General features: G+C 44.7%; 1 protein-coding gene across 3 annotated transcripts in view; it reads right to left on the bottom strand.

Moving 5' to 3' along the window:
• The window catches only part of RPH3A (rabphilin 3A), a 99295-nt gene that overhangs the window by 37099 nt on the left and 47893 nt on the right, over window positions 1-14303 (bottom strand). For all 3 annotated transcript variants that reach the window (XM_067539494.1, XM_067539492.1, XM_067539493.1), the window contains 5 exons: window positions 5975-6104; window positions 4874-4960; window positions 3723-3888; window positions 2393-2434; window positions 101-139 (listed from right to left, as the gene is read on the bottom strand). In XM_067539494.1, coding sequence (XP_067395595.1) covers window positions 101-139; window positions 2393-2434; window positions 3723-3888; window positions 4874-4960; window positions 5975-6104 — 464 coding nt within the window. The remainder of the gene's footprint in view (window positions 1-100; window positions 140-2392; window positions 2435-3722; window positions 3889-4873; window positions 4961-5974; window positions 6105-14303) is intronic.

Consider the following 14303-nt stretch of genomic DNA (forward strand, 5'->3'; position numbering starts at 1 on the left):
AGTGTATCTGCCCCAGCAAATTCTGGCTCTGGAATAAATGGAGGGAGGGAATCCTTTGTAAAGGAAAGGGGGAAAATGCATCCATAGCTTAGAAACAAACCTGGTTTCCTGCCAACTCCCCTCTTCTCCTCAGGGCCACCTAAAAGGACACGGAAAAGGTAAATGTTTGCAGCAACATGTGGCTGCAGGTTCTGCTTTTGTACCGATGGCTGGACCCTCAGTCTGCGAGAGCCGCACTGATCAGTTACCATCTGCGCTCTGAAGACGAAGCAAACAACCGGCGAATGGTTATTCGGACAGCCACGTGCCTGGCATTCGTGCGTGTGTCAGGTAATTCGATGGGATTTACACTATGATTCAGATTTCAGTCATGGGGCTACGATTCCAAATTAAACAGGCCGACCTGGCGAAGCCAGCTCACAGCCCACCACTCATGCCCCTCCAGACAGGTCTGGGACGACAGAGAAAACGCAGCACGCTGTGACCCTGGCTGTCCCCGGTTCCAGGCAACAGATCCAGAAGGAACCGCAAACAAGGAGCAATGACAGGCTCGTCCCACCTCTGTCCAGAAGGAAGGACTGCTAGATATAGGGCCAGGTTAAAAATCAGGGTAAATATCCCTGTCAGGAAAGGTGTTAAGAAAACCACTGTAACCCAATCAACAGGACAGATGTGAGCAACAAGCCACCCCTTGAATAACATCACCCAGCACTTGTAGAGCACACTTCACCCTCCAAGTGCTTTACAGTCATTTATTTATTAATGCCCACCCCCCTGGAGCAGCTAAATAGCAGCATCCTCATTCACCAGCTGGAGACATTTAAGGGCAATCCACCCACTCCCAGTTTGGGTGGTCACCAGGGTTTGAGCAGCCAGAACTTTCGGTGCTTAAAGCTTGCACCTCTACGACTTAAGCTAAAAGAGTAGGTTGTCTAGCTGGAAGCTGTAGTAAGCTCTTATCCTTGTTGTGGACCAGGCACTTGTGGGGGCCAGATATCCACTCTGTACTATTGAGTGACTTCCCCCAGGCCACAGAGGGAATCCCCATCAGGATTAGAACTCTGCATTCAAGGGTTGTGGTCTCGATCTCTTTAATGATGTGCAATCGTTGGCTGCGTCTCTCTAAAGTTTCCCTCACATGAAGGGTTGGGGGGGGGGGCGGGAGGGGGTGTTGTGTGACTCAAATTAAGTAACCCAAAAATGCAGTGCGGAGCATGCAAAGCCACATCAAGAAATAACACCTACAGATATAGCTCGGCTCTTTCAGTCACCGCCTTCCACAGGAGGTGGGAATGTCCCAAAATAACTCAATTCTTGTGAGCTGGGTGGTGTGGGATATGAAGAAATCCTGCCATCTGACAGGCTTCCCAGAAGTAAATTACCAGGCTAGCTGGAAACCCTGGATAAAAATAACCACTGCAGAAAGGACTTGTCATTAAAAAATTATAAATTTCAAGACATCCGTGGAGAGTCCATGACTTGCATTGTGCAGTGGGCCAGACTCAATGATCAGTGGGGTTCCTTTCAGCTTCAAAAACCTATCTGGCCAAGATGGGACCAATCAAAACCCCCAAATCTGAACACCCCCCGATTTTAGGAGCTTGAAATCCGGGCCTGAATTTTGCAGCTCTGACCCATTTCTAGCCACAACTTTAGATCGAATCCTAAGACGTTCCGGACACATCAAACTCACAAGCAGTGCAAGCCGCCTCCCACTGAAGTCAACGGAAACGTTCCCGTCGGACTATGTTGGGAGCTGCATACGGCCCCTGCAGAACGCTCACCTGGCAGCAGGTTTTCCTGCTGATATTTTCACAATCTCCTGAACAGCACTGTTTTGCTTTGGTCCCCATGTGACTTCCAGTCCAGCCATAAATGACTGAGTCATAGAGGGGGTCACAAGAAGAGAGGGAAGATTTAACTAGCTAGCAAGAGCTCTGAATTCTTGCTACCCAGAGGGGTGGGGTTGCTGGAAGACATTCTTCAGAATGGAAGCGTGGAACTAAATCAGAGGAACATGGGAAACAAGAGGCAACACCTCTGAGCCAGATGTGCAGGCCTCATCACCCAACAGGACAGCACTGGAGAGATCTCTCTTGGTGAATGAGCTTTTTCCATCACATGGGAAGTGTTCTCTGAAAGCAACATCACCACCCTCCCTCCCTCCCACCCCCATGCACCTGTTTATAAGTTACAAAGGCAAATCTAAAGAGGAAATTAGAAGTAATCAAAAGCTTTCATGCACTTAAAGGCTCTGTGGATGCATTCCAGAGGGGCGGGGGAGAACGCTGGCTGGCTGCTGCCTGTCTCGGAGCATTAGCAGGAAGGATCATTTAGCACACAGGCTCAGGAGACAGCAGCTTGGGAGATGTTTGCAAGCCAGCTCTCTTACCGTAAGAGTCCTGTTCGGCAGCGACCCCAGCCTCCGCTTGGCCTGAGAAGCATAAACAAAGAGCAATCAGTGGAGGGGACACTTCTACCAAGATGAAAAGAGGAGAAGACTGGAGCATGCCCTCCTAGCCAAAAGCAGGGGCAGCGATGCAGGGGTTCGTTTGAAGGATATGTAAGCATCCGTCCCCCTAGTGCACGGAACCCGGCTAGATGGCTTAGAATGATTAAGGCAAAACCAATTTCCCCATTAACATCCTCCAGTGCCCTCAGCATTGTGACTTTAAAGGGAAGAGGGGATTAGGTAGAATAAGCTGAGCCAACAGTTCCGGAAAAGCCTGGACAAACAGACGAGTTTGCAGGGCTTTCCGAAGGGGGCCAGGATCAGGATTAGGCACGGAAGACAACGAAGCCTTGTCTGAACCACTTGAGGAATAAACTAAAGCAGGGTGCCGCATGGACTCAGTCATCAATGAATGGACAATAAAGGGATACTGGAGCTCCAGGAAATCCTGCCGATTGGGGGGGCGCCTACTGGAAGGTTTTCTTAGCCATGCTTCCCCAGCGGGTTTTACTGATCAGGACTGGAGTTCGGGATCGAGGCTCTCTTCCCTGCTTCACTCCAGGCTGGAATTTAGCAGAGATCCTCTGGGCTGCTTAGATGTCTGTGATTAAAGTTAGCTGAAGCTTTTCAACGGGGTGGGCGGGGGGGAGAAGTGGAGGGAATTGTTCTCTTTTATCCTCCTTGAAAAGCCTATCTCCAGGCCAAAAATCAAAATCCAATGCTTACTCCAGAGAGCAGCAATCAGGCTGCTGGTTTACTGTCTGACCGCTCCTTTCATTCCAACGGCTATTACAGCCCATTGATTCTCTTAATTCAATCTAGGAGGGGCCAAAATGGTTTTTGACGGGGTTTCTTGTTCTAATGGCTGCAATGCCAAGTCACGTGCAGCAATCCACTTTCCCTGCAATGTGTCTCCCTGCACAGGGCAGGCTTCCATTCTTACAGCAGCCCTGGCTGTGGATTAGGTTAGAGAAAAGGTTTTAATTGCTGCCTACGGACTTGGAGGAGATCAACACACAAGGGCTGGGCATTGAGAGGTTGGAGCCACCCAACACCCCCAGGAGAGGGGGGAAAAAAAGCGACAAGCTGATAAGAAAACAAACAGCAGCAATAAATCTGTGCATTTTACTGCTGACACGTGTTCGTTTCGGGGTCGATCCTGGGAACTCTCTACCAGATACAGCGCTCTATTGCATAAGCCACCCCACGCCACCCTCAGGCCGCATGAGAGATCGGGAACAGGACGGAAGGACAGAAACCCACCCCCTACCTCGGCGCGGCGTGCGGGAGTGAAGTTTCGGGTCCTGGGCAGGCGGCTCGGAGGAGGCAGGCTCGCTCGGGGCTTGCAGGGGCTTGTTCTTGCTGACGGGCATCGGTTGAGGCAACACCTGCTTGGGGGGGCCCTTGAAGAACCAGGCCCCCGAACGCTTCCACACCTGGCAGAGGGCAGAGTAGGAGGGACAGTCAGAAGGGAGGTTCTCACTCTCCCTAAAACGACAGGGCTTTGCCCACTAGGGCACCCATTGCAAACAAGGTGGATCCGATCCACATTTAAAGGTTAATCAGCTCTCCGCAGCTGCCCGATAGCTACGTCCTGCCCAGGCAGACTGGCCATCCAGAGTTCATTGGATTCTTATCCACTTGTTTATTGACGGGCACGGTACCCAAAGCACTGGTGGGCGGCGTGTCTTGCCAACCAGCTTTGAATTAACTCACCAGCCTGTTTGCGCGGTGGATCCTAGCTTTCAGACACGCTCACCAACTCCCAAGCATGCTGGGCATGATTCCCCGTTACAGAACACAAACGTTACGAGCCACGGCGCGTGAAAGCTGCCTTTCAGAAAGGGAAAGTCTCCAAGTAACCTCTTTTCTCAATTTGTGAGCCACGATATAAAACCACAGAGCAAGCCAATGTCTGGGGCTGACGGGCCATGAAACCCTTTCCAGAAAAGAGGATCATTACAAGCAAAAGAGGTTCATTCTCTTAAGGGGAAAAACACATCTGGTTCAATCTGCTTTTCATTAACAAAAAAAACCTGCCCTATTTATAAGGAAAGGGTCCCGCTAGCAGCTCATCTGTCAAGAGTTTGTCCATGGAGCGAGGGCAGAGTGCTGGAGAGAGAGAGAATGAACTTAATCAACTCTAATTTAAATGGCTTGGGAAAGACGTTGGCCCTATATCTAATTAACACAGGGCCTTCTGGGATTCTTGGGACAAGCCTACTCAGAATTAATAGCGTCCGAGCAATCAGCCGGCACCGCATATAATGCTTAAGACGACTATGGTTAAAGCCCTGTCTTAAAACCAGTCCTGATTCTGGAACCACTAGCGTGTAGGAAATCCTAGACACAGGATGGAATAGAAGCCTCATTACAGCAGCAGAGAGGAAGTCAAGCCAGCCAGGGGTACGTCGCACTAACCTCTCTCTGCTCACTGCAGATCTTGCACAACCAGATGGAATGAGGGCGGTTGTTGGTTGTCTCGATGCCACACTTCGTGCAGACGTTCTACGAACAAAACCACATCGCACATTTATGACACACCGTGACACCAAATCGCCGTGACTGAGCACTGCCAGTAAGGCCTTGTGCAGAACAATGACTGACTCCCGCTGTAGATAATAAAGGCGCACAATCAATCACTCACCCTGGCAGGTGTATTTGGGTCTGATTTCAAAGGACCCTCCCAGGCGCCAAAATAAATGATCAAGGAAATTCAAAGTTAAGACAAACTCAGTCAGCAATGCTCACCTTGCTGTGACGGGATGTTAGAGCGACTTCAAAACAGAAGGACATTTTGCACAGCGTATGTTCTGCTATATCAAAGTTCAACCGTCGGTCATCATTCCAGATTTGGTGATGATTAATAATTACACAAGACGCTTAATATGGCACTTTTCACATTCAAAATGGTTTGAAAATGACTTCTCTCGAACCCTCACAAAGCCACGCGAAGGTGGGTTCATTTCATAGATGGGGACACTGAGGCACAAAGTTTAAAGTTGAGATTTGCAAAGCTGACCAATGGATTCAGACTAGAGCTGAGCAATATTTTTTTTAACTAAACTTTGTGTGTGGGGGGGAGGGGGAGGCAGATTTGGGCCAAACAAAACGTTTTGCAAATTTGTGACTATTGCCACGTTGTTTCAGCTGAAACTTAAAAAAAAAACAAAAAAAAAACCCTTAATAAAAAAAAACCCTCAAAAACTAAATGAAAAACGAAAAACTTTGTTCTGTTAGAAAATTTTCTTTTCACTTTTGCAGCACTGCAAATAAACCAAAAAAACAAAAAAAAAGTTATTCTGCGAGTTCTCATTTAGACACACATCTTCCATTAAAACTAATGGGAGTTGTGCATCTAAATCCCCTAGCTGGCTTTCAAAAACCTCAACCTATGTGATTTGCTCAAGGGAGTCAATGTGAGAGCTAGGCTAGAACCCAGGGGTCCGTGAACCCACCGACTAAAGGCTGACAGATAATACTGATGGTACTTTCTCAAGTTCAGCCTGGACGAGGTCTCACCTTTTTACAGTCCTCACACACCACACAGGCTGATCCCGGATGACCCAGCTGTTCTCCACACAGGATGCAGTGATTTACACCATCGCCGGCCACGTTCTTGCGCATGTCCTCCAAGCGGTTCATGAGACGCCTGCACACAGAAAATGACGCGGTAGCACAAAGACAATCACAGTTTAACGGGCAGGAGAGTGGGGTTGGTGAGCCAAGCTGGGCTGGACACCACAGGTACTTATTTTAGCCCTCTAGTTCAGTGTTTCTCAGTGACCGGTCCGTGGACCAGCGCCAGTCTCCCTGACACAGGTTAGGAAGGCTGCGAGCCAGTTCGTGGTACGCAAAAGGTTGTGAAACGCTGCTAGTTAACAGATATATTTCCATCGGGAATGCCCTATCAGTCACTAACATGACAAAGACTCTTCTTTTTGATAGGGCAAAGATATGCATGACCTCCCCTCTTTGATCTGGTTTTCCCTCATTAGCCGTGCCTCTCTCAGACTAACCCAACAAGGAGTCGATGAGCAGGGAAAAGCAGGCGACTAGAAGGAAAGAAGAAACACAAGGAGAATGGGTATTGTCAAAGGTTTGTGTCTCAAGGGCACCTCCTTGGGTCTAGTTCCAGAGTACTGGCTGTCCCACGGGGAGAATCCTCCCCGGTTCAGGGGATATAAAACTGTCCAGACAAAAGGGAAAAAAAATAAATAAATCTTCCCTGACCCTGTTTCCTTGTGCCAGGGAAAGGGAAGCAATCTCTCAGGGCCCGCAGGCAGGCTCAGTTCCTGCTCCACAGAGCAAGTAAAGGTCAAGGCTTAATGCTGGGGGGATTTTAACAAAGAAAACCAGCCCGGGCCGTCGTCTTCTTCAGAGAGCTCAGGCAGGCAGCGTCCACAAGATGTAGTTCAGTTAGTAGCTCTGCTTGCTCCGGAGTGCCGCCCCAACTGCCCCATTCCTCCCTTTTAAGGGCCCACCGCCTGGTCTGCAAGCCACACAGGCGTGGCTGATTGCAACCTCAGGGGTTCCTTAACCCTTGCCTGGCTGGTGGGGCGGTCACCTGTCCCACTGCAGATGGCTTAAAACACAAATAGGAATACATTCGAGCACCCACTAGGACAGCCCTGGAAAGCATTCTGAACGCTCCTCAGCTGTTTGACCAGCCCTCCGATACCATTGGAGTCGGGGCCTGCAATAACATGCTTGTGTTTGCAGACATCCTTACGGCGGGCTCTTAGCCCAAAAGACATTTGACCAGGCACCTACATCAAATCTGGTCCACAGAAAGCAGGCACTGGTGTGGCTAGCATTGAATAGCCTCAGGCTGGAAGAGGATAAACCCTTAACACTGGCACCCATCCTACCGTGGGAAAAAAGGGAATCCAAAAGAGCAGCACGTGCGTTTTCAGTGCAACACAAGAAAGTGTTGGAAGGAAGTGTATAGGACCAAATCCTCAGCTGTGTAAACTGGCATCGCTCCATTGGCCTCAAATAGAGCTGCACCAACTGACTCCCGCAGAGCATCTGGTTCACAGCTTATGGGAAATCATCTGAAAAGTTCAGCTGAACCAGGAGCTGCTATGTTTATGAGATAACAAGGCAGGTTCAAGTTATCTCAGAGTGGTTTACAAATTAGTGAGTTTGACACGGTTAGTGCAGAGTACAGGCAAAGAGAACAGCCAGGGTGGTCTTGATCCTCCTAAGATCACCCTCAACTTCCACTGATTAGGAGTAGAAGGTGCCAAAAACCTGTCAGGACTGGGGCCCCATACGCTCAGCAACAGTTCTCATGTAGCCATAGCGTCCAATCCTGACAGGTGTTAAATGTGAGCATCTACACCCCATTCAAATCAAGGATCGGGTTACTGAGAAATGGAACGTTGGCCTTCTTTTAACTCTTTACCAAGAATCCTAGGGTCTTTAACTTCCACCATCCTGGACGGTCACCCCCGACCTGACCCAAAGCCCATTGTAGTCCAGGGAAAGACACCTGCCGAGTACTTCCGAGTAGACCCCAAAGTTGGTCAAAAGGGCCCTCAAAGTAACAGTCACCCAAAACGCACTGGAATGGCTCTGCATTGCGAGCACTTTGTAATAGACCAGATCCTAGATGGCCCATTAACCATCCAACCCAGAGGCAAGTGTTGCACCATAACTAGGGTTGGCAGAACTCCATTTTTATTCTTTTTGATGAATAATATTGCTGTTTATTTGTAAGTGTTTTTCTATTTTTATTGACTCACATTTTCAGGTGCACAAAATTATGGGTTTAAGCTTTTTTTTATTTTTGGTTATTTATATTTTCAGAGTTGTGGGAAATTATGGGGGGGAGTCAGACAATATTTAATGACAGTAGGTATTGAGATTCATAAAGTTAAAACTTTATAACTGTTAACACAAATTGTGAACATCACCTGTCAAAATATACAAAGTAAATATCCTTAAAATCAAACTCTAAGAAGTTCTCCAGCACAATTTTTCTTACTTTGCCAATCTATACGTTTTGATTGTTATAGATGGAAATATTTTTTCCTCAGTATGTGTGTGTAGGTGAATACAAATCTAATCCTTCCAAATCTAGTCATAACCTTACTGACTCATAGAGTCTAAATGAAGATAAAAAGATACTGGAGGTTGAATGAAGTAAAACATAATTAGGAAATGTAAAAGTAATTAACACCTGAAGAAAATGTGTCACTTTCCACTATCATCTTACCTGAAAATATTGAGAAATCTACAGCTGTTAGTGTCCAAACGAAAACATTCTGGGAATCTCTTGAGATACTCTGAATAGGCAGCCAGTTTAAAACAAACATAAGGCAGTACTCTTCGCACAACGCACAATCAGCCTGTGGAACTTGTAGTCAGGGACGTAGTGAAAGCCAAAAATATAACCAGGTTCAAAAAAGAATTAGATAACGTCCATAGAGAATAGATCCATCGATGGGTATTAGCCACGATGATCAGGGACACAACCCACGCTCCAGGTGTCCCTGAACCTCCAACTCCCAGAAGTTGCAACTGGATGACAGGGGTGGGATCACTCAAAATTGCCCTGTGCGGTTCACACCCACTGAAGCATCTGGCATTGACCGCCATCAGAAGACAGGCTACTGGGCTAAATGGACCATTGGGGCTGTTTTTATGTTCTTAATACACACATAGCATGATACAGAAACATTACAGCTGGCTAAATGCTACAATATCTCCAGTAAATATTTTCAGGTTTTCAAACAAGTTCCCCACAAGTGTATTGTCACCTCCTTTGCATTTGCTTTACACGTGGATTTTAGAAAGTGAGTTTATCAGTAGGAATGTTCACCCAGCCAGCAAATTCTAAGCAAATATTGCAGAATATCCATGGAAAGCAACTGGGAACTGGGACTGGGAACTGAAACTATTCATAATGGGTCCCAGAGTCTAAGAACAATGTCAATCCATTCAGGGAACAAGAAACACACCATATGATTTACATTTCCAATCAAAAACAGCTCAAATGTCAAATACTGAATTTTCACCCAAAACTGCTGAGGAATGAGATATGGGCCAAGAAGTATAAAGTATTTGGCAAATAAAATGTAAAGCAAAAAAAAAAAAATAAAGGCCTTCGCTTCTGGACAATTCATCAAATAATCACATTGCTCTAAATTATTGCCCAAACCAACTAGCTAACAAACACCGAAGTACGCTGCATAGATTTTACCTGCATGTTCCCTGCTCAGACAGTGAGGTGGGGAAACGTATACAGTGATAGTCTACACCAAACATGCCCCGTTCTGTTTTCATTGAATGAACGGGCATGATGAGGTGTGTGGGTGGAGCAGACGCTGTGGGATGAAGCACTGTTTAAGCGTGAAAGGCACTGAGCCAAGCGGCTGTGAGTTCTTATCCCAGCTCTACCATTGACATGCTGTGGGACCTTGGGCAAGTCATTTCTCTCCCTCAGTTTCCCCATTCCTAATAAAGGGAGGATAATACTGCTGTCCCTAGCTGTCCGTGAGGCCATGAAGATTAATCTTTGTCAAGCACTTAGAATATGTAAAGTTCTATACAAATAAATAAATAGTACTGTTCCTCAAAATGGCAATACTATTTCCTTAAACACCTGCGTCCTTTAGTTACAGTCACACCCTGCTTGGGAATTGAGCCAAAATGTATCAGGATTTTTTTTTTGCTAGCGCTGGTTAAGAACAGAATTTCCATTCGGCAGGAAATTCCAACATTTCAGGGGAAAAAACCATTCCAATTTCAACAAAAAGCCAAAATTCTTCTTTTTCCCAATAAACAAAACTTATGAAAAATGTTGGTTCAGGACCTTCAAAACATTATGCTTGAATAGTGTTTTGATTCATTTTGTTTCAGCTTTAATATCATATTAAAAATATTATACGTAATATTTAATATAGTCGTGAAAAAATACAAATGTTGAAACTACATGACTCAAAAGAACACTATCAAAATGAAGCATTTTGACATTTTCCTATAAAAAAATTCATCAAAATCAACATCCCCACAAAATGTTTCAGTTTCAACAAAACTGCATTTTTCTACAGAAAACTACAATTTTTTTTAGCAGCTCTCTGCCTGTGAAAGGGACGCAAGATGAAGGCCTTGGTGTATTTTGGGGGATGAGATGTAATATATTCATGCCTTCTTTAATTTTCTAAGAAAAATTTACATATTTTACTTTGTCGCAATTGTTAATCTCCTGAGTAAAATGCAAAAAGCCCACCATAGACTGCAACGATGCAAACACATCTGCTTACTGTGCAGGTGAGAGGACACAACTAGCAACTTCTGAAAAGCAACAACAGTTTGCAAGCTCATGAAAGATGCAACAGGACAAAAGGTTTCTGAGTGGTAAATTGTACAATCGGTTACAAACCAAATAGCTAAAAAAAGCAGAATCTAAAATGCATGGTTTATTCCATTCAAGGGAAGGTGGGGGGGAATCCTTACTGGAAAATTTAAGGAAAAAAAAAATCAAGCCTGCAGGGGCTTTTATACACTCCCACTGTGGTGTGACCCAAATCTGACAAAGCATCTAAAACAGCATCCCTTTTTTAAAAAATAAATAAGACATTTTTCCCTGTCCTATGACAGTTTCAGGTTTATGATAGTTACACTGACCACACTTTAGGATCATTTATAAACTATATCATCCCTGATTTAAATGTAGAAAACCCTGAAGAGACCTTAATGAGATTCCTGGATTTCATCCTTAAACTGAATGCTGTTCACGGAGTAAAGGCCAAGAATACCTCCCAGACATTCTCCATGGATTACAGAGAATATGACTTTTTTTTTTTTTTTTTACATAAGCACTTGATAAAGGAATAAGCCTTGGCAGTGCAGCAAGAGAGAGAAAATACACTGCATGTACCACGCTATTTTATTACAGTTCATACAGTGCCTGATCCACTGACTTCAATCAGCTTGGAAGTCTTTCCGATGACTTCCCTAGATTTGTTTCAGGCCCAAAACGTTGAAGTCTTGCTCTATAGCTATTTATTAAAGGGACGCTATAGGTTTGACCCCAAATACAGATATCATTTAAAAAAAAAAAAAAGTTAAAATCCTGGCCCCATTGAAGTCAAGGGCAAAATTCCCATTCACTTCAGGATTTCACCCTACATTTTACTATACTTTAGGCTCGTAGAAAAGTTTCCAGTTGTAAAGAGGGGAAGTGGAAATTCTTAAAAAACCAGAACCAGCTAAAATAGCGTACATTTCTGTAGGCATACCCACTACAGCAGGGGAACTTGAAAGGGAATGACTAGAAAATGAGGGTTGGCAAAATTGAAACAGTTTGGATTGCCAAAAAGCAAACCACCAACACAAGGTGAAAACTCAAGTCAAGGTTTTTCAGTCTTTCAGTTTTCATAATCTAAAACATTGCCAGTAATGCAAATAAGGCACTCTTTTTTTTTTTTTTTTTTTTTTTTTTTTAAAAGTAATTCTGATTTTTAACCTAACAATTTGCTTTCTAAAAAGAATAAAATGAGTTAAAGATGAACATTCTCTGGTCTGAGTTAGGTGGTTTAATCACTTTCTCCTACACTTTTAACATTTAAACTATTTTCTAGCATAATTCTCCCTTATGCCTTCATTCCTAAAGCATGCTGCTTTCTATCCCTTTCTTTGAGCCAGCCCTCAGTACCTTGGAGATCATTCATCCACTATTCTTTTCTAGACATTAATTCAGCTGTTTGACCTTCTGACGCAGGGGAGTCATTCCTGAACCTACTTCTATAGGTTTAATATTTCCTGGGGAATACACTTACTTGCAAACACTTAGGGTCCCCTGGATTTTAACAGGCACTAGATCAGGCCCTTAATATTTAGGCCAGAATGAAGATTATTCCAATAATCTTTCTAAAAAGAGAAAGCTGGCTGTTCTCAAAACACTCCTTAATTAAATTAAATTAACCTCCTGCAATTCCTATCCTATGGTATGGGCAGCTTCTCTGTAAACTTTCTGCACAGGGCATTGGAGCACAATACGGAAGTGTGGCAGGTGCATTAAAACGCTAGCTGATTATGTTAAATACTTCATATCTTTCTTTAGAAGCCCCCAGCAGGAGTTAGGTTTCATTATTTAACCCCGGGGTTTATCCAGGAACATCATTAAATGCAATTACTTTCCCCAGAGACTGAATGTCACTGCTGCAAACCCAGGTGTGTCTTCTGAAATTCACACCATATGTTTTATGGAATTGTATTGAGAGGTTTTGTTTTGTGCAACATTTTCGGCAAAATGGCTATTTTCATAGCAAGAACATCTGCAAGTGCAAATTTTCACACGTTTTTTCAGTGCCAACCCGGCTATGCTAGAAAATGGGCCATTTCCATTGAGCAAAATCTATACATCCAAACAAAGCTCTTTCATGGAAACTTGAAACAAACTGCAAAACCGAAACAAAAATCCTTTTCTCTCTCAAGCAATTTTGAATCTGGTTCCAAATGTTTCATAAAACCTCCACTGATCATGGGCAGCTTCTTCACAAAGAAATATAGTCTATTTTATTAATGCAAAAATACAACACATTTTGTGTACTTGTGCACAGACATGACTTTAAAGACAAACATTTACCTTATTGCAATAAAGTAATGACGCTAGAATAATAATAAATGCTGCTCTTTTCTTAGCCTGTAATGCTGCAGGAAGGAGTTTGTACCCTAGAAAGATAAAGGTTTTCTTTTCACGGTTTACCGTAACTGTCTGTCTGTCTGTCTGTCTGTCACACACACACACCTCTCCAAGCAAGGATGTTAAATTTAAGCCTGATGATCAGCCAGGCTAGAAGTTAAAGATCCCTTTGGGATTATTAGAAGGGATAAACCAGCTTCTAATGTTCAAAACTGTGTGCAATTGTGAACTAACAGCAGCTGAGTGCCCCATGACAGATGATACTGCCTATGCAGTAACTGCACTATTAGTACCTAACCCCTAATTTCTTAGGTATTTGGGAATGCTTTAAGAATGAAAAATGCTCTAGAAAACCAGATTTCATGCTGTTCTATTCCCTTTTATTTGCGGGGGGAGGGAAGGGGAACAATTCACGGAGCCATGGGATAGTCCCTAATACAAGCATCTGAATTTCCAGGACAGAAAATTCACATCCATATCTGATCCGCAATGACTCCGGATCAGCAGGCAGGGGCCCACCCCTATGTAGCTCTTTGATCCCCCTCCTTTAAACCTTCCTCAGTCCCATCTGCTTGGCCTCCCCTGCCCTCCGTTGAAGATTGATTCTTCACTTTCACTGCACTGCTCTCCCCGAAACAGCCTGCCCTCCTCCTCCTCCTCACTCTGCTTTCCCTTCTTCAAATGCAATTCAGACCCCACCCACCTCTTCCATGCTGCATACAGCTAGGGAGCTGTCACAAGCTCCCCACACCATCACTTGCCAGGTCTTCACACTCCTCCTGGTCTACTGCCGCCTCCTCCTCCTTACACACCTTCTGATTTTAACTGCTCTACTTTATGAGACAGCTGTAAGAAAGGCATGCTGTGATTCAATTGCCATTGATTGTACTAGATACTGGAACATAAAGGTTTGAATCTCATCAAATTATGTCCTCCTCCTCCATTATGAGGTCTAGCTGCTTTAGTGAAACAGAGTGTGTGTGTGTGTGTGTGTGTGTGTGTGTGTGTGTGTGGGGGGGGGGGGGGGGGGGGGGACGACGACAACCCTAAAGCCACAATGATGCACTAACTTAGTTGAACAGGTACAGCTGTGTGTGTGGACATTCGTCCACCAGAATAAGTCTGGCTTTCATTGGTTTAGTTTGCCCCAGTTCAATAACTTGAGTTATTAAGACTCATTACATCCCACACTGG

Source organism: Emydura macquarii, unplaced genomic scaffold, assembly GCF_026122565.2.
Source record: "Emydura macquarii macquarii isolate MOO-44397 ecotype Brisbane River unplaced genomic scaffold, CSIRO-AGI_Emac_v2 contig_554, whole genome shotgun sequence".
Lineage (NCBI taxonomy): Eukaryota > Metazoa > Chordata > Testudines > Chelidae > Emydura > Emydura macquarii.